The sequence below is a fragment of the Halictus rubicundus genome, chromosome 8 (genome assembly GCF_050948215.1).
Source record: "Halictus rubicundus isolate RS-2024b chromosome 8, iyHalRubi1_principal, whole genome shotgun sequence".
Classification (NCBI taxonomy): domain Eukaryota; kingdom Metazoa; phylum Arthropoda; class Insecta; order Hymenoptera; family Halictidae; genus Halictus; species Halictus rubicundus.
Window position 1 is genome coordinate 9,839,557 of NC_135156.1, and position 24,063 is coordinate 9,863,619.

Sequence of the window (24,063 nt, forward strand, 5' to 3'; positions counted from 1 at the left end):
GTGATTGGTCTACTCCTATACCTCGTCTGTGCTAATATTACAGACGAGGTATAGTAGTAGACCAATCACCTTATGGGGTTTCGTGTCGCACGATCTGAAATACCGACTCTACTCAAATCGAACAACCAACTGGTGACCTACTAGATCACAGTACTACCGACAAGATACAGTATTTCATTTTAATTTTGTTTTTGGATGTAGTTATATATTTGTATGTATATGGCTTATGGATCAGAGACGATCCAAAGCTCTCTATCAATAAAAAAAAGTATCTCGTCGGTGTCACGTCCTCTCTGATGAAATCACAATACATTTCGAAACATAGTGTACTATGAGAACACAAGACGGCGCATCAACCGCGAATTCTTGGCGCGAAAATTGAATTTGATAGTTCATTGACATCATATTATGAGAAGTAGATTGCATAGTGTACTTTAGGATTGCATAGTAATAACTCATTTATCCCTCGATAAGGTTTGCTTTCCTCGGATTCAGAAAATGTATGTTTCATGCGACATTAAATTCGTTCAGAACGCAGCACAGACTTTGATAATCAGTATCGCCAACAAAATAAACTTTTCAACCTATATTGACTCATGCTAGGGACTTTTGATGGAATCCCATTTTCGAAAGCATTTAAATTGCTGTGTCTTGCACGTGTCTTTAAACATATTGTAATTTGAGTGTTACGTGTAGTAGTACGTGGGACGAGCAGTAAAATGTGACATTTCGTCTGTGAAAAAGAATAATTTTCGGCAAGCCATGCATCAAAATCAAAATATTATGAACTGATATTTAAGGTTATACGGTACGTGTCACTTTATCGATTAAATTTTCTTCTATGAACAGCTGTATGAACATTCTATCGCGTCTCTGAAATCAATCAATCATTACCAGTATTTAATCAGTAACATTAAGTTCGTGCATTAACAATTTCTGTGATGAAAATTACAAATAATGTGTGGTCTGTGAGTAAACCTTTTAAAATGGCTTATGCAATTTACACCATTGTTAAATTATTGTGTAACTATGTAGTGATATTATAAAACAATAAACTATTTTAATAATATTAATATTACAAAGCAATGTGGTCTCAATAAACATGTTTTTATTATTGTTAATCGAATAAGTAAGCTGCACGGTTATTCGTATCTGTACTTTTATATCATTCATTGTATCAATCTTCTGCAATTTCCTACTTTGTTATATAATATTATAACAATTGTTCGTACTGTATTAACGAGGAAGTACATATTAATCGTGAATAAACTTAGCTATAAGTCAGAAAATAATAAGAAAAGAATAATGAATAGGAGTATACATTCAAAGTGAAATTGCAGAAGGTTCACTTCATCAGTACCATTATAACAAGTTATTTGCACAATGAAATCACACATTTGTAAGACATTACGTTTCATTTCAGTCTTCATGTTTTATTGAATATAAAAATAAATCTATATAGATTGTTTTGTTCATCCTTTGTATATTAATATATTATTTATATTACAGATGAATCGTTGAACTCATTTCACTGTAATCAAACTTTTTCACTATATTGTTAATATTATATACAATGGAAAAAGGTATTAAATTCTAAATTTTCAAATATGGCTTGAACACATAATATAATTTCACTTTTCTTGCTTTCACAAATCACCATCATCGTCATGCTCTTAGTTCAATTTCTTTGCAAATGCTTATAGTTGGCAGTTATTTATTGAGGCCACCCAAATTAATATTTCTAAATGATGGGCAACAAAATAAACGTTTGATTACATAGTAAGAACAAACAGTAATGTATATTCTTTATGATTTTAAAGAAAAGTAACACTGCTTGCATGTTACAAGCGTGTTATGCTTATAATGGACTACTGTGCTATGAAAATGAGAAGAGGAGTTTTTTAGGATGTTTTGTTGCTACCTCCAAAAGCAAGACAAATAATAGTTAATAATGGTAGTTATGTAAATATTTTTGAATCCCTGGCGCTTTATTTTGCTGTTCTATGAAACCATTAAATTTTTAATTTTTTAATAATTAATAAATAAATAATTTTTATAACATTCTGAATGAAATATCAAGTTGTTCTCTAACATAATTACTCCAAATATCATGAAAATCTCCTATCTGATTAATTATTCGCTTAAGATCACCTACTAAATTAAGATATTAAAAATCTAATAGATCTTAAAAATTTTCAAATTGTTCTCATCGTAAACTTTGAGGGTTGTTTTTACCCTTCAACGTGAACGATAACTGCTAAAAGAAATACGTGTCTAATATTTTTGTAAAAAACTATGTCCTCCTAAAATATCATTAATTTTCTGCTTAAAAAACAGGCTTCTAACAGGTATATTAAAACGTAGAAATTGTGTTTAATAATTTTTTTTTAGAACAATCTATACAACAAACATGAAAACAAAGATATTTTTGATTTGCAATTGGAAAAAAAGTCCAATTCAAGTCAGTTTCAGATTTAAATAATTGCACTTCATTAGTCGATCATCAAACAGAAAAAATATACAGATAAAATTGCTGTTAATAAAAAAAGTAATATATTACTGGCCCCTTTAAAATGAAAATATCGTGAATTTGAAATGCAAGGCAATTTATGCTGTTAATATTTCGCGCTGGAACTTTGTTTTCATTGCATCTGAAAATTTTACCTTTACGACCTGTATCACAATATTCGCTTTCAAAGTTCAAAGGCATTCGATATTAAGCTAAATTTTTAATCGCTGCACTTTCGATCGCGTTTTATGCTTCGGCTTTTACGTATTTATATGATCCTTTGTGTTATCGCGCCTTTTAAAAATCCATCAAAGGATAGCGGATGTAGAATAAGGTAAAAGAATGAAACGGTGTAGTTTGTTTCTCTCTTTTTTATTTAGAACTTTTTACACTGTATTTTGTTTGAATTTTTTCTATGGCACTTTGTTCCTAATACTGCCCAGACATAATTAAGACTTCATGTTTATTTAGACCCGGCTAACGTTAGCAGTGAATGCATATACGAAAAAGGACTGTGTTGTTCGAAGCTGCATGCATTGAAATGAATTTCCTGGAATAACCCATCTAGCGATTTAAATATCCCCGTAGAAAATTCTGGAATAATTGTAGTATGTTTAAACTATGCGTAGCATTATCCGCATCTACTCCGCACTCGGAAATGTGATTATACGGAGCATAGTCGCCAGATCAAGACTTGTTCCCCCACTCTAATTTCCTTTGGCGCGTTTCATCTCAGTCGTGCATACTCCGGTACTGGCAGAGAGAGAGGATAACTTTTTCCCCTCAATTCGTGCTGATAGGGAGTAATACAATGGAAACTAATCCAATGGAAATTTTTTTGTTTTTAATGTCTTTATTATCAGTAGAAGTACAGAGTGTAAACGTATTGTTTTATGTGTTAGAATGATTCAAATACAGCTGAACTACGATGCTGTCCGATCGTGGTCGAATGAATGTGGACCAGCTGGAACGAAACAGCACAAGTTGCTAAGACCGCGAAGGGTTAATAATTTAACCCTTAACTGGCACACCGTGGTCTCTCATGACCCCAACAAAATTTCTGTACATTAACGTTCGCTACTGCGACATCATTAACTTTTTTTAGAACATTTGGATTATCATAAATTATTATAGTTTGGATTATTAAGTATTCAAGTAGTAATCACTGTGACAAGTTTCAACTTTACAGTTTCAATGGAACAGACTAAATTACTTTCATTTCGTCGGATTTCATTTAGGGGGAATGTTCGACAGTCGACGTGTTAAACATTAGGTAAACAAGTGAGCCAGCATAGCGGCGTACCGTTCATAAAGACGACATCGAGGGCATTCGCTATGATAACGACGTACTCTGGTCTTAAAAGAGGTCGAAGGGAAAGATTCATCTTAATTTTTGTTTCTGACGTTCGCCTTATTTTTTCGATTTTGGGTGAAGATCCTTTGTCCGGCGGAAACACGAAGCACCGAGACCAGTGTCTGATGCCACTAGAGCACGGTGTTGCGCCAGCCGTTCGCCTGATTTCGGCGGGCCAGCGTCGACTAGCAATGAGGGCGTGGATCTCGGATCAATAATAGGTGTGGCGCGTCGGGTGGCAGCCGTGGTCTCGAGCGAGGAAGAAGAAGAAACATGATCGAAGCCGACGCACGGTGGACAACCGCGAGAGATTCGTTTTAACGATACGCACACGGCTGGAGCCGCATCTCGGAATCCCGACGAGCTGCGCACTCCTACTGCAAACGCCTGGGTGCCCCTTTCCTCTTCGCCCGTTGCTTCCGTGCTCGCTCTATCGCTCGTTAGGCGCGTTAGCGCTCTCTTCTTAACGCGGAACTTTCGACCTCTCGTTCGTTGGCGAATAGCACTGTCCACTTAGTTTATGCTCGACCCTGTCGTCGGTCGGATCGGCCGGAGGGATACCGCGGTCTCGTCGCTCTGGAAGACGATCGGCTCGTGGAAGCACGTGGGCTACCAACCACGGTACCGTCTGACGCAAACACACGAACTGGTAACACGAACAGAACTATTTTTACCGGTCCCCCGACTCGCCTATCTGCCCCCTATATCCTATTCCTTGCTCGCCCAACCTCGACCGCTCCGTTTCTTCATCCATTAGGTGTTCCGGTTAGCTTTAAGGGCTCCCTATAACTACAAATCCAGCGGAGATATAGAAAAAGTTTCCGCGTCATTTCGAAGCTTCAACACGTATAAAAGGTATTTGACCCTCGCCGTTTGCATTTATGAACGTGACCTTACTTCTCACCGCGATCGAAGATGAAGCGCGGCAAAGAACACTTTCGTTACTCGTTACTGTACGTGCCGGTATTCGTCTGGACGCCTCATAAGCGGTGGCTTTAATTTCTGAGATAAAGACCGCATTTTTCATTGTCTTTTATCGCGGAGTCCGCTTGTTGCCGGAAGAGTAGAAGAATGTTGTAACACCGGCTACAGCTGGGAAGTTATAAGCAATATGTTTTGAATCGAATACAGTTTAACGTCCTTCTAAAAGAAACGAGTATCGGAAAAAATCCCTCAAATCTAAACGGAACAGCGAACACTTTCTCGTAGAATCGTTTTGCCCTCGTTTGCGCGCGCAGTTACGCTCAGAGTCCTGTCCTGATGTGTACCCGCGCAGAGGTCATCAGTTGCCGAGCTCCCTCGAGCAGTGTTGACGTATTATCGTAAACAATCTAGTAGGCGATGATCAGTAGACTGCAAATTTTACAGTGGAAAGATTAAAAGAATCGAAGAGTATTAATATCTATAATATGGTCTAATAATGAGAGATTTCGCGACAAAATGATATAGATGAAATTTTCAATGGCAACGTTAATATATTATTTTCAATCTATTGAGATCGTTGAAGACAATACTATCTGTTCAATTTTTATTTTTCTCAGTTGATGCAGAATATTTTGCGTAAAGATCCGCAGTGATGACATAAACTGTATTAGTATAAACATAGTATGAGACCCCTAAAGGGATTGGATCTGGCAGCCTAGTTTCCTGTTCAGTTTGCAGATCCTCGGCAACTTATGGTCTTTGTACAGTACGGAGTACGTGGCATATTCAAGCACTTCCGTTTTTCTGGGGATGACACGATTCTATTTGTTTGGCGGTCCTGCCACGTGACCAACTGTCGCCGGGGCTTGTAGAGATTAGAAGTTTGGAGAACGATTAGGGCAACGCGAGTTTCCACAACCGGCATACGCACGACACGTTGTTGGCTTTGGTACGTGGAAGAGGGGGAGTTCTCGCAATGATCGTTTGATCATTTTGCGCACATCAGCGTCGCGCACCTTCTTCATTCAAGGATAACGCTGCGCACATGTCAGTACTAGTTTAGGAATTTTATTGATAATAATGAACTATTTTTTTCTGGTTGTCTATCTTTCAAGCTCGACTTGTTCCGTGCATTCTTCTCGACGCTTTTGGACATGGATGCCCTAATGAATACACTAATGATCTTTATTGTCATTTCTCATTAGACGCGCGTGGTAATTAGCGTGTATTCATGGAATCGCCGTCATATTTTGTTTGGTAGAGACGATTTGGAATATTGTGCAAGTTGGTCCCTATATTTTCAATTCTTCGGCTGTAAATATTGACTTTGGGAAAAATGATAAAACACACAGCGAGTGCTTTAATTTCTGCACACACACATATATTTTTATCGTGATTTATCGAAGGAAATTAGTTTTGAGTTTCAACTATTTAGTGACAGTTAATTTGTTGAATTCTTTATACTTTTAAATTGTTAAGGTGTCTCGACATCAAATCCGCTGTTTAGTCACAATGAAGAAATTTATTTGAATTTGTTGAACTTGAATTAATTTTTTCAATAATAATTGTATTGATAGACTTTTAGGAGGCCATGGAATAAGGTCGTTTTGGGGTTATTAGAATATGATCAGTACTTCGAAATCGTTCGAATGGCCGGCATAGTCTTGATTCAATTATGAAGAGTTGTTCCCTTGCGCCGAAGATGCGTCACTAGTCACTGCCGACTGGTTTCCTTCTTTAGAAAGATAGGCTTTGTTATCAATGACTGGCGGCGTGCTACGCGTGAGAAGGTTAATCGGTGGCTAATAAACATGGGAGCCGTGTATGATGCCGTTTGAATGCTCGAACCTCTCAATATGAATGCAAGGTCAAACCGAATAGATTCGATGATTTTACGCAAAGACATGCGTGAATGATGAATAAATTGCATGTCTAGAACGCTACATCGCGCGTCTCAATTTTTCTGAACAACGCAAATACCGTAGACTTACCGTCAGCCATTATTTTCTAAAATGAATGATAACGTGCAGACATCGATTCTACATGATTAATCACAGACTTTCTGGTTCGATAATGAGTAAAAATATCCTATCACAATATATCTTGATTATATCGTGCCATAAATCGTAGCAAGAGGATTTATATATCAATGGCGGCGGTCTCATATGCAACGTTATTATTGTGTGATAACAATTTTTTGAACTCGCGTATCATTGTAATGCAACAGTGTGTCTGATGCGAGGACAAAATGAGCTAAATGATAGTAGTTATTAAATATGATTCATATCTGTTAGATTAATATCAGTTGCGAACTATTAGGTCAAATGGGCATCAAATTATAGTTCCAGTTCTTGAAATAATGGTAGTTAATTATTAAGAAAGATATAGTATTAAGAAAGCTTCACACATTTTGGATAATGTTTAAACGCGATATGTTGCTATGTTTCACTGTTTCAAATCGACAGAACGGCTGCGCTTGCCTAATGTGAAGCTTCCTCGTATGATTCTGAATTACATTACGGTGGTTTGAAACGTATCATCCGTGTGTTTACTTTTCTACTTGTAGTTAACGCCAGAGTAATTTTCTCAAATGTACTAATTCGTGGGCAAGAACGTGAGCTGGTGGCATAAAGAAGAAATGTACTTTATTCGTCTGACTAAATGGTTTATTCGCCCTTGCAAATTATGTGCTTAACATCATATTTTAACGTTCAATTGTTCTATTTATTATCTATTCTCATCTATTAGCTTCCTTTGTTGTTGCTGAAGAGATTTCATGCAGAGCTTTAGATTTACAATAAGCAATTTTTTAAATTCTATAGATCACTAAAGTATCCTAAAAATTACAGAATATCGAAGAAAAATCGTAGAGCTTTAAAATTTAGAATTAACAATTTTTGAAAAAATATCTGACATGATAAACTGTAATAAATATTGTGAGATTATAAACAGATGTAACATTAAGCTCTAACATGCATAAGTATATCAGTACGATAAAAATACGGTTGCGGATACGGATAACAATGTCAAACGATACATAAAGGCGAGAAAGGTTAGCAACAGTATACATAATAGCAATTGTGACAGAGAATGCACAGTCGTTCGTTATCTTATTGGTGAATATACACGTAAATAATGAGGTGAACTTACTTCCTAGCACACTCAAATTCATAAACGTTCAAAAAATATTAATATCAAAACATTGATGAGTAGAAATTGATGTAAACAAATTGTAAACACGATTTTTGCAATACTTTGTACGTAGCAAACTTTAATTTTCCCTAATTCTCTTATTTAATCAGCTGCGTTGAAAATTGATGATTTTCTTCAAATTTAAAGAAAATCCGAAGAATTTGTGTCGTACCTGTTACCCACTAATTACAAAAGACTTCACGATTGAAATACGAAGTTGCCTACTTCGTTTTTCCCTTTTTACCTGGATTGTTTACAATGTCGATTTCGAATTTATTTTCGATTCACGACGACGCCGCCGCAACGAAAACCGAGCGCGTTATTTTCGTAGGAGAACCAAGATGGCTGTCCCTCGTTTCTTTTTCCCAAGTATTAACTCCATTATGATATCATTTGCGTGCTCCATTATGTTATCATTAGCTTCGGAGGTTTGCTTGAACTAGACTCGACTATTTAATGTTCTTAGAAAGTTGCATTGACGCTCCATTTAAATAATGTAATTATCTTCTGGTCAGCGCCCACGTTCAAAATTCGCTACGTTTTCAACGTGGTACAATGTGACACTTGCACTTTCATTTCTGCTTCAATAGGCAATCGTCACTTTGTCGGATGAGCTTGCATTGTATAAGATGTGTATCAAGACAAATCTTGTTCACATGAGGTACAGCGATTACCTTCTATTAGCCTTTTGCACAACCGGAAATAGAAACAAAACCGACACCTCTTACCTGTTGATTGTCATTAGAATTATTAGAGGAAGATATTAATATTTATTTGGTTCCAGCACCTTGGAACTGATGCAATCAATTTTTATTTTGCATTAAAATCCGCAGACTAGTTTTCGTTGTTACCTTGTCACCATTTATTTGTTCACACGCCTGTCTCCAATATTGTATTTACTTTTTTCCTTCTACGACGTTGCGCACTGCTCGAAAAACGTTTTTCAAAGGACTGTTTTATAATAGCCATATTCGTGATAAGATTGCTTCAACTATTTGTTCAATTATTTAATGCGCAAGAACGATGTTCAACTTATTAGCGGTGATTAAACTGTAAAATACAGCGCAAACATAAGTTGTTAAATCAATCAAGTAAAACCCAATTCAGGAATTTCATTTATGCTTCCCATTTATATTAACGTTAATTTCATTAAAATGTGACATAAATGAGTGCGAACAGAGTGATCGCTCAGCTGCTGAGTCAGGTGCTGAGCCAATGGAAATACGTTCTCATTTGAACATTTCTGTCGTATTAATTGTGACAACTGTTGAATATGCACAAGTGTAAATGCAATAAAATATGGAAATTAATAGTTCTAAAATAGTCGAGAGCTTTGTGTATAATCTTACGAGTCTGTTTTGATAAAAAAAATATTAAGTTACTCTGTAAAATATATATGCACATAAACATGTGCAGGTTAGTCATTCTTTGTGTTTTTAACATTCCAAGCACTCTATCGAACACAAATTAATTTATATTGCGCGATAAATTGCACGTGTACACTGTTCACGACTAATTACAATTTAAATTTGCAATTTCAGACATTTTTAGCACAGCAGGCCTCGATAAAAAACCTGTTTAAAACAAATTGTATATATGTATATTTTGTGGTAGAAAGTGTACAGTCTTTTTAAACAATTCGTTATACATTTACAGCCATATAGATACAGATAAAATTTTACTCTAAAATTAAATTTTACTTTAAATATTAAATATAATTTCATTGGATCCTTGTATTTTTAAAGTTCATTTTGAAGGTCCACTCAAGGGTTAGAGCGAGTCTTTCGCGTTGCACTGAACGATGTAAATAGTGATTTCTAATTGATTATTAAATTACGTTATATAGATGGAAGTAATATGCTCGAAGTTATACTGGGAAGTTGAAGCAAACGAAAGAGCGGAAAGGTTCTGAGGAAGGTAAACTTTACACACGAAGTTGAATCACCCGTGGCGAACGATATCTACAATCGAGGAAAAATCAAACGGTGTCTGTAACCGTACTTCTAACACTCGAACGCCATTACTAGATGAAATTTCATATTAGCAGTAACATTTATGAGACTCTGCAGATTTCTCGATATCAAATTCTGTAGCACTCGAGAAAGGAACTGTTTCAATTTTCTGGTCTGTGCGGTGGTATTGGGTTCTGTCAAAAAGTCTTCTTACACCGTCTGAGAAAGCATGAGAGCGAGTTTCATATCGTCGGATTAAATTCTAGAAAAATGTGCACATCCAGTGTATTTATTTATTTGTAGGATGTATCTGTAAAGTGAGAAGCTTTTACCGGCCCAACAAAAATCCGTTATTCATCAAAGCGGTATGAACCATGTTTAAATGCAAAATAAAATGTGATCTTTCGCTAAAGCAGTGAAAATTAGTCGTGTGTTAAATTGCAAAATAACATGAGAAGACCTTTTACCAAGCTACTAAAAATTACTCGTGCATTAAATTCAACTATTTTGAATCGCAGGTATGGTCAATCAGTGATTTAAATTTTTAGAACCATCTAACAAGTTTTATCGAGGTTTTGTTAGGAAAATATCTTTTTTCTAGACTAATTACTGTGCCTACGTCCAGTAGTAAATTAAAATAAGAAGACTTGTTATGATAAGTCAACGATCTAACACCATTGTAACTATTGAATTAGTGGCAATCTACTTTCGTTAAAAAGTAATGTCTTCGTGGAAAGATTAGGCAGCAAATTGTTAAAAAATATATCACTTATTAAACAGCTATCAATTTGAAACATTGCGATTAGTCCAGCTCGCTTTTAATCGTAAAATAAAACAAAAACACTTTTTATCAGTCCGGCGAGTATTTATCGTCCACTAAATTGTTTTTAATCATGTCTATATGTAATCGCAGATTTGTTACGTCAGTGATAAAAACTCATTAAAATCATTTCACGGGCTTCATTACACAACGATTAAAGAGGATCTATTTTTTCGGATAATTTCAAAACTGTGTACAAAACCTAACTCCGCTTATGCTACTGGTTTTCATAGACTGTATCTTATCAGTACGTTGGGTACGTGCATGCATATGCGTCCAGTTCGGTGCACACTTATTCACACTCGATAGTGGACATGAATTCCTTAACACTCTGAGGTCACACAGTTGTAATAACTGCGAGTGCTATAAAAAAAGCGGTTGTTACATTCTCTTAATTTGTTGTCTATTCTATCTTTGCATTAACGGCAAGCTGCCTATGTACCTTATTTATGCCGAAAGTTAATCTACCTTCTATAACGATAACGATAACGATAACGTAACGAAGTTGTTTTAATACTTTCGTTCGACGTATTATCAGTGCCGCGAGTTCGCTTCATGACCAGTTATTTAACACGGAACTGTTTCTGCGCGAGCTAATAAGAAGTAAAGGTCCCAGTTCGAAGAATCATTTGAATCGGAGGTAATTAAAATACAATTCTCGTCTCACATCGGAGAAAATTCAACTTCGGCTTAATTTTATGGGTCACGGTACTCGTCAAATGTTAATCGGTGCAGATCGAACGAATCCTTGCGATCTGTCGAACAACGGGACCATCACGTTTGTTAACGTTTCTATCAATTGTCACACTTCCTTTTCACACAACCACGCTTTTCTGAAAAGAAAACTACGTTGAATTTGCATTGAACTTTTGGGACAATCTAATGTCTGACAGCAAACAGAGATCCTGTTGCCACCGAAATTTCGGCTCGTGTATTGGTCCGGGTTAAATTTCTCTCGGCTGATGCGGTTCGCTCTCTCGGTTTTCGCAGTTGGCGGACACCCTCGACCCGGGGCCGGTGTAGCGGGTGAAAAACGAAGTGTACGATGACGCTCGCAAAGAATGCCGAACCGAAGCGAAGTTCCAGCGATCTATCGAGCGCGGCGATCGAGGATGCGCGGGACGGCCAGCAATCGGAAGAGAACTCGAACGTGAGCGTGGAAGGGAATCCTCTGTTGGAGCCGGATCGCACGTCCATATCGGTGGTCGAAAGCCAGACCAGCAGGCTGAAGAGGACGGACATGGAAGACGGTCAAACCCTGACGAACAACACGAGGCTGGATCCGGAAGCCAGCCCGCCGAACAACAACGTTGCACCGCCCGATGGCGGGATGCGAGCCTGGATGATCATGATCGGCAGCTTCGTGATCAACGGTGTCCTGTTCAGTGTCATCAACACGTACTCGTTGATCTACCTCGAGCTGCAGAAACGGCTGTTGGAGTCCGGCGACACCGCGGCGTCTTCGAAGGCTGGTGAGCTCCGTTTCATTGTTTTTGATAATGTCGAGCACGAGACTGTGATAACGCGCTCGTTGTTGTTTGGGTGGACGGTTGTTGCTATAATATCTTGGCTTCTGACCGATCGAACTACTTTCCATGCTGGTTCACGCTTTCCGCGATTTTCATTCTTATTTTGTATCCTCCGCATTGCTGCGAGCGCATGATCTAACGCCGAGAGGAAGCGCGGCGTTGGTATTAGTAGACTGTCGGGAAAATAATTTTCTAGGTAAAGTGTGAGGAATTGGGTAAGCATTCTGTGCACGGATTCGGTCTGCGCATGCCACGAATTGAAATTTTTTAAGAATCTTGAAATTATCTTGGGATTTGTCAATGAATTCTTGTTTGTTGAGCTCGCAGAAACGTCAACTTAACATTTTTATATTTTCTCATGTTTACATTATAATATATATTGTAGTATTAATGCATAACTTGATTTTATGCATCTATTAGAAAAATAAGTAAGAGAAATTTAGAAGAGTAGGGAAATTAGAGGGTAATTTTGAAATGCCTAAAATCATTAACCTCACCGCTTACTTAAGTGGCTATGACGGATATAATCCGCTAGTATCCTGATAAAAAAAAATCAGAGTTAACGTATTAATATGTTATGTATAGAGGATCTTTATGGAAAATAAAAAGTGTCCCCATCAATTACTAGACACACAATTAATTGTAGTTGCCAAATTCAAATCTACTTATTTTTATATTGACTCAGTATTTTTTTAAATATTTTCACAGCGTTGCAAGTTTTCTGCATTGTGCTGCATTTTTTCGAATCTGTTGCATCGCTATACACGTTATACGAAACCTGTATTCAACACTTTTTTCTGGTAGAAGCATTTTATTTTGAAAATTTTGTGAATGAAAATTCTGCAATTTTTCTACCTAGGATATTTAATAAAAGTTTCAATGAGTCAGTCGACTAGAAAAATGGCTAAAAACTATTTAACTTATATCTTTCATCTTAACATTGACCTGACGAAAAAGATTGTTCCAGTTAATCTTATCTGTAAAAAATGTTCCTTTATCGATTATGCTTAATCTGTGCTTCTTTGGCTTCGGTGCATGCATTATATTTATATTACTGTATTAACTTACTATAAAAAATCAATGTGATATTAGAAGAAGAAAAAACAGGTTCAGTAGTTAGATATTCATTCCAATTTCAGGAAAATTACTGGTGAATCACGAGCTGAACCAATATCTTATAAAAATCGTTAGCATAATGTGCATACTACAACTTTCGACGAGTACAATAGAATCTTCATGCGGCGAAAAGGGGAAAAAAATACTAATACAGTTTGTTTCTATAAATCTCTGTTCTAAGTGACTGTGCTGTCGGTGCAGTCAACGAACCGCGCGTTATCTTCACATTTTTAGTATTTACGAATTCTTTTACCGATAGCGCATTATCTAATAGTTACTTTTAACGACGGATCAATGAACTGTCGCGACTTCATTCACATTTTGTTTTCAATCGTTGTGGACCAATTTCTTCTTTCGAATTTAATCGTTCGACAGATGAACGCTGAAATAAGCTATTATTATCGTTATTATAAAAATGATAACAGATTCTATATTCTATATGATAGTTATTCAACCATATATATACAGCTACCAAAAGAATGCTATATTAATTTGCTACAAGTGGTTTATGTACTTTGCAATTTTTGTTGCAGCTTGTTTTACACATTTATAATACAAGTGGGTAGGTGAAATATAACACAGTAAAAATTGTAGAAGAATTTCGGAATATAGACTGTGAATTTTTATGAAACATCATCTGCAACAATTATTATTCTGCATAACAATCTAGATACACGAGTCAAACAATTGGTAAACTATGGTGTTACAGATCATAGTCTGATGATAAAAGTCCGTGGCCTAATTGTGTAAACGCATGTCTTCAGAAATGAATTCTTCGTAGCCGGCTGTTTCTTGGGCTTAATCATTGTTAAACGTGGCATGGAATGACTACTTTGGGTTGCATATCAATTAAACCGATCGATCAGCCTAATCACCCATAGAGTCAATGCTCCGGACAACCTGGATCTGAATTAGTCGACAATTACGTGGACATTAATAGTAACGAGGGTCAAATAATATTAATCTAGGGGTAGTTACTCTTTGAAGTAAAACTAGGCCTTTACGAACCAATGCGGGCAATGAACGACGTCTAACTATAAGATCATGCACCAAGATAGGAACCTTCTATTGTTTATTGACGTGACATTAATTTGCAATACATCCGTGGACAACATTACGTCCGTTGGAATGTTCTGTCCAGTTTCAAATACTTAACAGAAATTACGTTTATTTTATTACACTGATAAAGTCCATAGGGCGATCATTTTTTTTTAAACAGATGGAATAGTATAATCATTGGACTGCAGATCTTATGCATTTATAACAAAAATGAACAATCGATATATTGTTTCTAACTTGTTGAAACTATTAACGAAACAATTAAATGTCTATCTGGTTTCTTTTATCTACCATAAAGATTCGCAGTCTAGTAATTATGGCATAGTTAATATTAAGATTATAGACTTAATATTATTTTTATTTTGCTAGAGAATGTACATGTTCTTGCACAATTTATTTAATTTTCATTTGAGGATCTCATATCGTTAACAATTACAGTGATCAATCAACTTGTGTAAAAGTATTCTAATACATAACGTAGAGTGTCAAAAAAAAAAGGTTTCGCTTTCCAAAATATATCTTTCATTATTCCTAAAAATATCTCATTGTCACGACGGAATAAATTAACATTTTTTATCGAATGCATCGAAATACTAACCAGTTGGTTATCATGTTTAAAGCATTCTATCATCTGTATTGATTCATCAAATTGCAACAGATCACGCATCCAGAACGATCGAATATGAACAAAATGTAATTGTTTAAACTTACCGATGCTCGAATGTATTGTTTACTTTACGTAGCCTTGGTTGGATCGTTAACCATTGGTACTACGTTCTTTTTATCGCCGATCTCTGGCATCCTCACTGACAAAATTGGCATCCAGATGACAACGTTTCTGGGTGGCGCTCTCGCATCCGGCGGAATGTTTCTGTCGTCGATGTTTTCCGATCAGGTGACTAGTTTTCGATTTATTTCATTTCCTCCCTCTCGCCATTTTCCTCCCAACAACCACCCGCTGTCTCGAAAGTTTTATCGAACATATACTTCGATAAATTTGTTCGATTGGAACTGCCTTACTGTCTCTTGCTAATTCTAGATAATTTTAATTACATTAAAAATAGTTCGGTGTATATTGCTTACATCTAAGTGAAAGGAAATTAATACTGAAACTAACGTGTCCCACAAAATAAAGAAAACGAGAACAATAAAGCTCGGGCTTCGAAAACTATTCGAAACTAAACGATTTGATTAAATGTTTTTGCTAATGAAATTGTAGTAGTATTGCTTTACTCTGCCCTACGGCTAAGAATTGGACTTGGCTTACAATATTTCTTTCCCTCATTCATTCCTACTCCGTCCTACTCTATTATTACCCTGTTTATTGCACCCTTTTTTATTTAAGTCTGATTAGATTAGATTTTCTTCGATTCCCTGAGTTATGCTTGAAAACTTGGATTTTTAGGATTATCGGATTGCATATATCGTTTAGTGTGTGGTAGTTGTAAAGAACGAACTATTCCCCTCCTCCTCCTCCTGCCTCCTTCCCCCGAGTATACTAATCAATTTAATTGCTGTACTTTCTGGATTCAGGTGACATTACTCTATTTGACCTACGGTGTGATGTATGGACTCGGTGCAAGCTTAGCTTACACACCGAGCTTGGCGATCCTGGGACATTATTTTAAGCGATACTTGGGCCTGGTAAATGGCATCGTTACAGCTGGAAGCTCAATATTCACCACCCTCATGCCATACTTCATCGAAGTTATACTTCGCCGTTTCGGATTGGAAGGCGCGCTAAGATCGCTGGCTCTGCTCACCGCGATCGTCATGGCCTGCGCGATACTTTTCAAACCGATCCCTTGTAAGTATCACATTCAGTATTCTCGGTTTGACTATTTGAATCTTCGCAAATAGCCTTCGTGGAAGTGAGAATTTGCATAAAGATCATACGGATGAATAGCCAAGGGGAATAATTTACTGTTCGGTATCTTCTTATTTTTCTTCTTTCGCCCCTCTCCCCCCGGTCTGGTCTCCGGCAAGAATTGGTCGACTTGAATTATAGCGCCGGATGATATTAGCATACGGGCCTCTGAAGATGTGCGCGAAATATTAAATGCTGCTACACCGCAGAAGCGGATTTTAACCGAAAGCGTGTAATTAGGGTGCTTGTCTTGTTACTTTCATGACCAAGTCGAGAATTACAACGCGCTTATAACAAGCTTGTAGCTTGCACTGAACATGCCGGTAACATTCCCAAAATCATGCTACAAAAATTCCATCCTATTTCCTAGAAATATAATTACGTAATTAGGTTTTTTAATGCAAAATCAAAATTGTCTGCATTCGCTGTAGTATACCTATATATTTATTTATTTTCTCAGTAATTTGTATAAGTGGAAAATAAAAAGTCGACATTTCTAAGTTCTCGGAAATTTGTTATAAATTATTCTGAATTATTTCCCAGTCACGCCTCAGCCAAGCAGTCAGCTAAAATCGAAGTCGGACTTCAAAAGCTGCGTGAAAGCGGTCGTGAACGTCTCGATTTGGAAGAAGAAACGATACGTGGTTTGGGCAAGCTCCATTCCCCTAGCTCTGTTCGGGTAAGTACGAGTCGCGTTACCATGATTACTGTACCGTACGATAATCCTAATCGCGAGCAACGCGGATCGACGGTTTCGCTGCAGGCTTTTCTACGCGAACGATTGGCAACGGTGACGACGGTGGTGACCGTTCGACGGAAATGATTTTTCGAAGCCGGTCGGTTTCATGGACGACACGCGGGGGCAGGTTGGCTGGTGTTGAAACAATAGAAGCTGTCGGGTAAAATAATTTCAGCCCGCGCGGAAACGCCTGTCATGGCTCTCGGGCAACGGTGTTGCGAAAGTAAAACTCGTTTCTCGGACGGCAATCAAGTTACACGCGCCCGTGTAATTCAAACCATTGTAAAAGAAACGACCGCAGCGAAAGCGTCAACCGTATAAAATGACATGGGTTTTCAGATCAATGAGAATGTTCATTTCAGGTATTTCGTCCCGTATGTTCATATAGGGAAATTCGTTGAGACAGTATTCAAGGACGCGGACGGAAAGCTTCCAATCATGTGCATCGGCATCACGTCCGGCCTCGGCCGATTGATTTTCGGCTATATCGCCGATCTGCCGAAAGTCGATCGAATATTTTTGCAACAGGTAAAATCGGCTGCTCTTCTAACAGGTTCAGTGCCGAGCGAATTTTTTGCGTTTCCGCGCAAGTTTCATTTTATTCGTGGAAGCGATCAGCGTCGTTCAATTGTCAATTATTTGATCACGAAGCTTTCAATCTTGCGCTACAATTTAGTTAATATCAGTATCAATAAATTGGTGGAAAGCTGTCAACTATTTAAGGGTTAAAATCTCATTCTTGCGTATTGCCTTCGTTCTTTATTCACGTACAGAGGGTGATCAATTGTGCCTGTGGCAGATGATGTTATCCACATGGAATAATCGTATGTTTCCAATTTGTAAACATCATAATAAGAGATAATACCAATTTAGTATACATGGGTTGCCGTTTAAAAATTGGTTGTTATCACGCAAAGTCGTCGACTTGTGCGAGTGGCTCTAATCATTTGATCGCCCGCTGTGTATCAAAAATTATACAACTACTGTATTAAGATAATCGATATGAAGATAACTCTACTGATATGATGTAATCGTATTATGTCCGATTTTGTTTTCAAATTATAACAAGTTCGGTGTCGTAATAACGTCTTTCATAAACTGAGATTATACTGCAAGTGATTATATATATATTTTTTAATGAAATGAAATTATGTATTACTATTAGAAGTGTGCGAGAACCCGAAAATGTAATACGTTTCAATTTTTCTTTCTTGTTCAGATATCGTTCATCAGCATCGGCGTTCTCACCATGCTTCTTCCTGTCACACCTTCCTTCATGGTGTTGTTACTTATCTCCCTGGCAATGGGACTGTTCGATGGGTGCTTCATATCCCTCCTGGGTCCTATTGCCTTCGACATATGCGGCCGAGAAGGGGCCACTCAAGCCATTGGATTCTTATTGGGCATGTGCTCGATACCTTTGACCGTAGGTCCGCCAATTGCCGGTCTTCTGTATGATCACACTGGTAACTATACTTAATCAATTTTATTTGTCACATTTATTTTGATATTTCTCTTAAAATATGCGGTTGACGGTAGGTGAAAGAAAGCCCAAAAGGTGAGTATTTCAAATAATTTAAGACCGAAATACAAAATAAAATCATTCCGGCCCTAATAGCGGCAACCTGACCAACAGGGAAGCATGAAATATGACTATTGCGCCTCTCTACCTCTTGTCGAACATACGTCTGTGTTAGGCAGTTTGCCAATGTTTAGGCGGATTTTTAACTGTTCACAACTAAAGACAGTTTTTGCACTTATCATTTTGGTTTCAATCATCCGTTCCTCATTCCTCATAATTTATCCTTTAATGTTAAATTGACACAATGTATCCAATATTTATTAATTGCAAGGAAAACGCTGGCTAATAATAGAGTGATTACTCTCAGATCGCTGGACATTGTGTTAAATTGACACAAGGATTGGATGAGCGTGAATTAAAAAATTGTAATGAACAAACTAAATTTGTTGTGTTTGTTGGTTTGTTTAGGTAGCTACGACCTGCCATTCTTCCTAGCAGGTATACCACCCATAGTAGGGGCACTGATGATGTTCCTAATAAAGTTCGTTAAAGACGACAACGAGAACTGTGTTAGAGAGAACGCGGATAATAAGGCGGCTTGTCAGAATGGTCGGTAAACAGGTATTTGTGCATCCTTCACATATAACTAACAGAGTCTGTTTCTCCGTGTGGTATCGAAACACGTGCGTGTCAGTTTGTGTGAACTGTGTTCACGAAGACGGTTGAAACTTTCCATGGAAAGCTTTTCGGCAAAATAAAACACGAATCCGTCTGCAGTCAAATGGGGAACAGAGAGCACTTGGTAAAAATGAATTCAATATTTGGAGGAATTGTGTATGCACAATTTTCTTGCTCAAAGGAACGATTGCCTCTATTTTTTTATCTTCTATTGCGCGCTGCACCACCTATTGGGATTTATAGCATGTTCCCGCAATCGCACCTATTCTGTTTGCATGGTGCTCCTGTTACGGTAAGGAATTTAATAGAACATACTAGGGCCATTTGAAAAGTCCCTGGGAAGATGTTGATTCATTCATTATTAATTACAAGGTGAGACTTTATCAGAAAGATAGAGCGTTTCATTCAATTTATTGACGTTCACATTTTCTGGGAACTTTTTGAACACTCTACGAATACCATAGCTTTGGGAAATGCTTGTGAGTTCTGGCAATACGATATCTGGATTTTTCAACAATTTTCTATGTTCATTTATCCATTAAACGCACGGTCATTACGAAATTAGACGCACGGTCATTACGAAATTAGACGCAAGGGAAGACCTCATATTTACATAGTTTAAGGATTTAGTGTACATTTTGAAAAGATTTATGTTTTTGACGCAACCTATGATAATTTTCGATTTAGAATCACACTGATCCCATGCGTCTGATTATTTTAATTTTACATAAAAATCCGCAGTCTAATTATAATTCTATTATATTATATTCGCTTGGAATTACTAATCTTCAATCGGAATATCTTCAGTACTAATGTCACTTATTGGTGTTTTCGGTGTCTCGACGTATAATAGGGTCTACTAAAATAACTCAAATTAACATTGATAATGTGGTATCGGAATAATCAGCTACTTACTGCACCTGGGATTGTTTAATTAATTAGTTTTAGTACTTTTTAGTTTTAGTACTGTGCTTTTGTTCTTATTGAAAATCAATATGCATTTTATCATTGACTCGTAAAGAGATCATGAAAATTATAATTCTTTAAAAATACATATTTGTTATTTAATAGTTTTTCATACTGTGACTAATAATTTGATCACCCAGTGTAGTGTATTACACACATTCGATCGAATTTGCAGTTTCTTGCAGCAGGACCTTCGGGAGATCACGAACATTTTTTTTAGATAAAATCTTACCGCTTTTTGAGAAAAAAATCACTTTCTTTTTCGGCCTTTTAACCTAGTGTAACCGCCTAAGCCTTTCATTTTTGTAGTTTGCCAATAGATTAACAGCAAGGTGAAGGTACCTTCGTTATCCCTTTAACGCTCGCCACGTATTGCATCCCTTGAAATCGATCGGCATATTCCTCAAGCATACGTTTCTATGCAAATACAGTAGTGCTCATTTGAATTTGCCGAGTTTGGGATCCGGAAGTAAAATTCTTGCGTTACAGGGTAGCGTTTCTCTCCGAGGAATCGACTCGAGCACAGCTCGACAAAGTAAGAGAATAGATATAGTGAACAAAAACGAGATTCACCGAGCATAGACTCTCACTTTTTCGAAAATCGTTCCAATGGATTATTGGGATTTTTCCGATTCAAATGAGTCCAAACATGACGTAAATCGGTCTACTTTAGGTGAATAGAGCCTAGGGGAGTAGCTCGGTAGAAGGGAAAATCAGAGTGGGGGAACAAGTCTTGGTCTGGCGACTCTGGTAACGTTGTATGCGAGTTCTCTTCCCACACCTAAGACCCCCTACCATGCTCCTATCGGGCGCGACAGTATGGTGGGGGCTAGGAACCTATATAGAAACACGGTAGGGTAATTGGAAGTGGCCAGTAGTGGGGGAACCGGCACAGTAGTAGTGGGGGTCGTGAAGCGACGGCGGGGAAGTTGCCTAGCCTAAATTAGTCCGATTTATGTCGTGTTTGGACTCGTTTTAATCAGAAAAATCTCAACAATCCAGGCATTACGTCCGAACAGACAAAAATGACTGAATTTTAAAGTTTCTTTAATCGCATGACTAGCTTTTATGTTCGCGGCGCCTCTTTCAGGCGTGTCTGTCCCCTTCCCTTTGGCAATTTTATTCTCTTTCCTTGTCGACTGAGAATAGTGGCGATGGGTCGTACAAATGTATCAAATTTCAGCGTGCACTACTGTACTTCTGCGAGTTCGCTGATTGCCGGCGAGGAATCGTTCGTGTCGGCTCGGTCCGACGGTCGAGCACGAAAATTTCAATTTGCCTGGCTATGAAACAATCATACTTGCGATTCGCAGAGTACTCGAGCGTCGGCTATCTGCCACCGTGCTTCGTGGCGGCGCTCAAGGACGTGTGCGATTCGCAACAGCATCCAACACGGAGGATGATGCATTCGAACGTGCGCTACCATAACTCGAGACGCTGCGAACTTAAGGATGGCATCGGATGCAAGCATCACGGAGCCAAGTGTCCCGATCACTATGAACATTCGGAGAGCGTGCCGTTGCTGTACGACGAGAGCGTATCGCACAGAGGGAACGCCGGATTCTGCCAAAGGACATCACGGTCCTTCATGTTCCTCTCGTTTTAACAAACCCTGCAACGTATCTGAACAATCAATGTCAATCACGTCGCTGCAACACATTCTTCGTCCGCGTCTTTGCAGTTGAAATGTTCAAAGACTTTTCGGTGTCACGCACAGCTTTCGAAGAAATCATTTTAGCATTCGACTTTGCATCGACACGTTCGCTACCTGTCTCGCAGGTGCGCAATGTTCACGATTTTGCATATTGTCTGAAGAGAATCGAGTAAAATTATAAATAGACTGCGGATTTTATGCATTTATGACAAAAGTGAATAAGGTGAAACGCAAACTGCGGATACCAGCCGGAAAAGAATCAATTTTTGTCATTTATTATTGAAATTATTAAAAGAAGAAATATTTTAGTGCTGGACACTTAAGGTTTTTTTAAAGAAATGCAAAAATGCAGCACTTGATTTTCTGTGTTAGGCATTATTTATAAATTGACATTATTAGAAACCACAATAAAGCGAAGGAGTCCCATGTTAGAAAATCTTGAGATGATGCTTTGTGCCGACATAGCTATCTCCTAAGAAAATGGGTCGTTTAGGGTGTTTTCCGTTCTCAGGAGAAAGTCTAGAAAATTGTAATCGAAACGCACGTTCTACATACGTAACGTAGAGAATTTTACACAAAGGTCCGCGGTCTAGTTATAGCGCGCGATAATCAGGGAACTTTATTTTTAATACAATACTGTAACCACGGAGGCTGTTGCCGAAGTAAAAGCTGATAGCGAATGTGCCGAAAGTGCAAATATAGGACACCTAGTTGTCATCTTTCTTTTATAAATATAACGATATAGCGAAGAATATCTCTCATTTTTAAGACGAATATAAAACACAAAAATATTTGTCAATTATTGAAAATGTATATCATTGTATGTGTATAGGTCATTAATACTATCCTAAAAATATTCCTCTCCAACGATAGTAATCGCAAAGTTCATGGGTGGTGACACTTATCTTTAGAATCGAAAGTCTAGATCAATAAAATTAGGATAATTCAATGGAGTAATCGAAAAGGTATTTTACATGTCTAGAGACTAGCAACTGTGAAAGAACAATAATTGTTAGTTTACACGAACCGAGATGTAAGAAATTGTTCAAGTCATTTTTGTATCGTTTCGAAAGTCTGCAACAATTTTAACTGCAAAGTAGATGTAACATTATACTATCGAAAGCAAACGATGGATCAGATTACGACCGTCGAAGAGCATAGTCCGCCATTAGCGATTGTTAAAAATGTCGCGGGAGTTATATATTTTTTAGCGATTGAAACGAGAATCTCGATTAGTGATTTTATCGAGCCAGACGTACCTCAATACATGTTATCTTTGCCATAGTTTATCGCTGGCCAACCGCACACAGGAACGGTAGCGAATCATGCGTAACAGAGTCAATTTCACTAGAGCTAGTTGCTGTTCAGTGTATAGTGAGATGCGTGAGGATATATATATATAATATATTTTGTAAAAAGAACGAACCGGCGAGGTAAAGTTTAATCGTCGAACGAAGTAATGAAACATTGCGTTGCTCAACTAAGATCCGGATCTCTTTTTTCATGAAAATTTTGTATGGAAATGTTAGAAAAAGTCCTGGCGAAAGCAGCACCGGTGAAAAGAACCATATTATGGTGTACGTCGCGGTTATTACATTGTGTCCGTGTCCCCTGCAGATAATGCGTTGCGTTATTTTCACCTTTTGAGAAAACTGTCAGCACGTTCCATAGTATTCTTTTCAACAAGAATAAATGCAACTGCGGGCTCCTTTCTTCGCGAAAGGTTATTGTGGAGTCGCCTCGACAATATATACTTACGTACACATAATTTCCTATATCGTAAAGTGTCAATTAAAAAGATTTATAGTTGCTTCTCGAAGCGTTGATAACTGAATGGAATACTAATTGTTAAAATGATCAGGGTCGTTGAAACGAACAAGTGCATTATGATGTTACGATGTTGATATAATCATTGTTAACTGTTTTCCGCGATAATGCGTATCCATATAGTCATCGTTCATTTTTTTTTTCATGAAGAATTTTCTCTTGCATCGAATAAATGGCTTTAAGTTGTTTAGCTTCGATTTTGGAGATAACTGAATTTAATTCTGGCATTTAAAAAAAAACGAAAGAGTATGAACATTCCATTCAGCATCTCCTATTTAATTCATGTTTGTATTATTATTAGTGTAACACCATGTATTTATTAGAATTCGATTAAATTTCAAATCCATTTGAGTGA

General features: G+C 37.5%; 1 protein-coding gene across 6 annotated transcripts; it reads left to right on the forward strand.

Moving 5' to 3' along the window:
* The first annotated feature begins 621 nt into the window (after nucleotides 1–621).
* Nucleotides 622–24,063, forward strand: Kar (monocarboxylate transporter 10-like protein kar). Of its 6 annotated transcripts, none has more exons than XR_013082614.1 (9): nucleotides 622–808; nucleotides 11,742–12,223; nucleotides 15,199–15,350; nucleotides 15,989–16,262; nucleotides 16,866–17,001; nucleotides 17,424–17,589; nucleotides 18,281–18,527; nucleotides 19,052–19,553; nucleotides 21,541–21,618. XR_013082614.1 is itself a non-coding variant. In XM_076791516.1 (9 exons), exons 2-9 carry the CDS (start codon nucleotides 11,797–11,799, stop codon nucleotides 21,831–21,833), a joined length of 1,836 nt encoding a protein of 611 aa, XP_076647631.1. In that variant the 5' UTR covers nucleotides 622–968; nucleotides 11,742–11,796; the 3' UTR covers nucleotides 21,834–24,063. The 6 variants fall into 6 exon arrangements, 5 of the variants coding, with proteins under 5 accessions (XP_076647631.1, XP_076647629.1, XP_076647633.1 ...); XM_076791516.1 differs by having other exon boundaries at nucleotides 622–968; nucleotides 19,052–19,192; nucleotides 21,541–24,063; XM_076791514.1 differs by having other exon boundaries at nucleotides 19,052–19,192; nucleotides 21,541–24,063.

Excerpts from the sequence above, each read along its gene's own strand:
- Kar (XM_076791516.1), top strand. The coding sequence starts at position 11,797 with ATGACGCTCGCAAAGAATGCCGAACCGAAGCGAAGTTCCAGCGATCTA. Across the intron at positions 16,263-16,865 it reads ACTTTTCAAACCGATCCCTT|TCACGCCTCAGCCAAGCAGT; the intron begins GTAAGTATCACA and ends ATTATTTCCCAG. Across the intron at positions 19,193-21,540 it reads TAAGGCGGCTTGTCAGAATG|AGTACTCGAGCGTCGGCTAT; the intron begins GTCGGTAAACAG and ends TGCGATTCGCAG.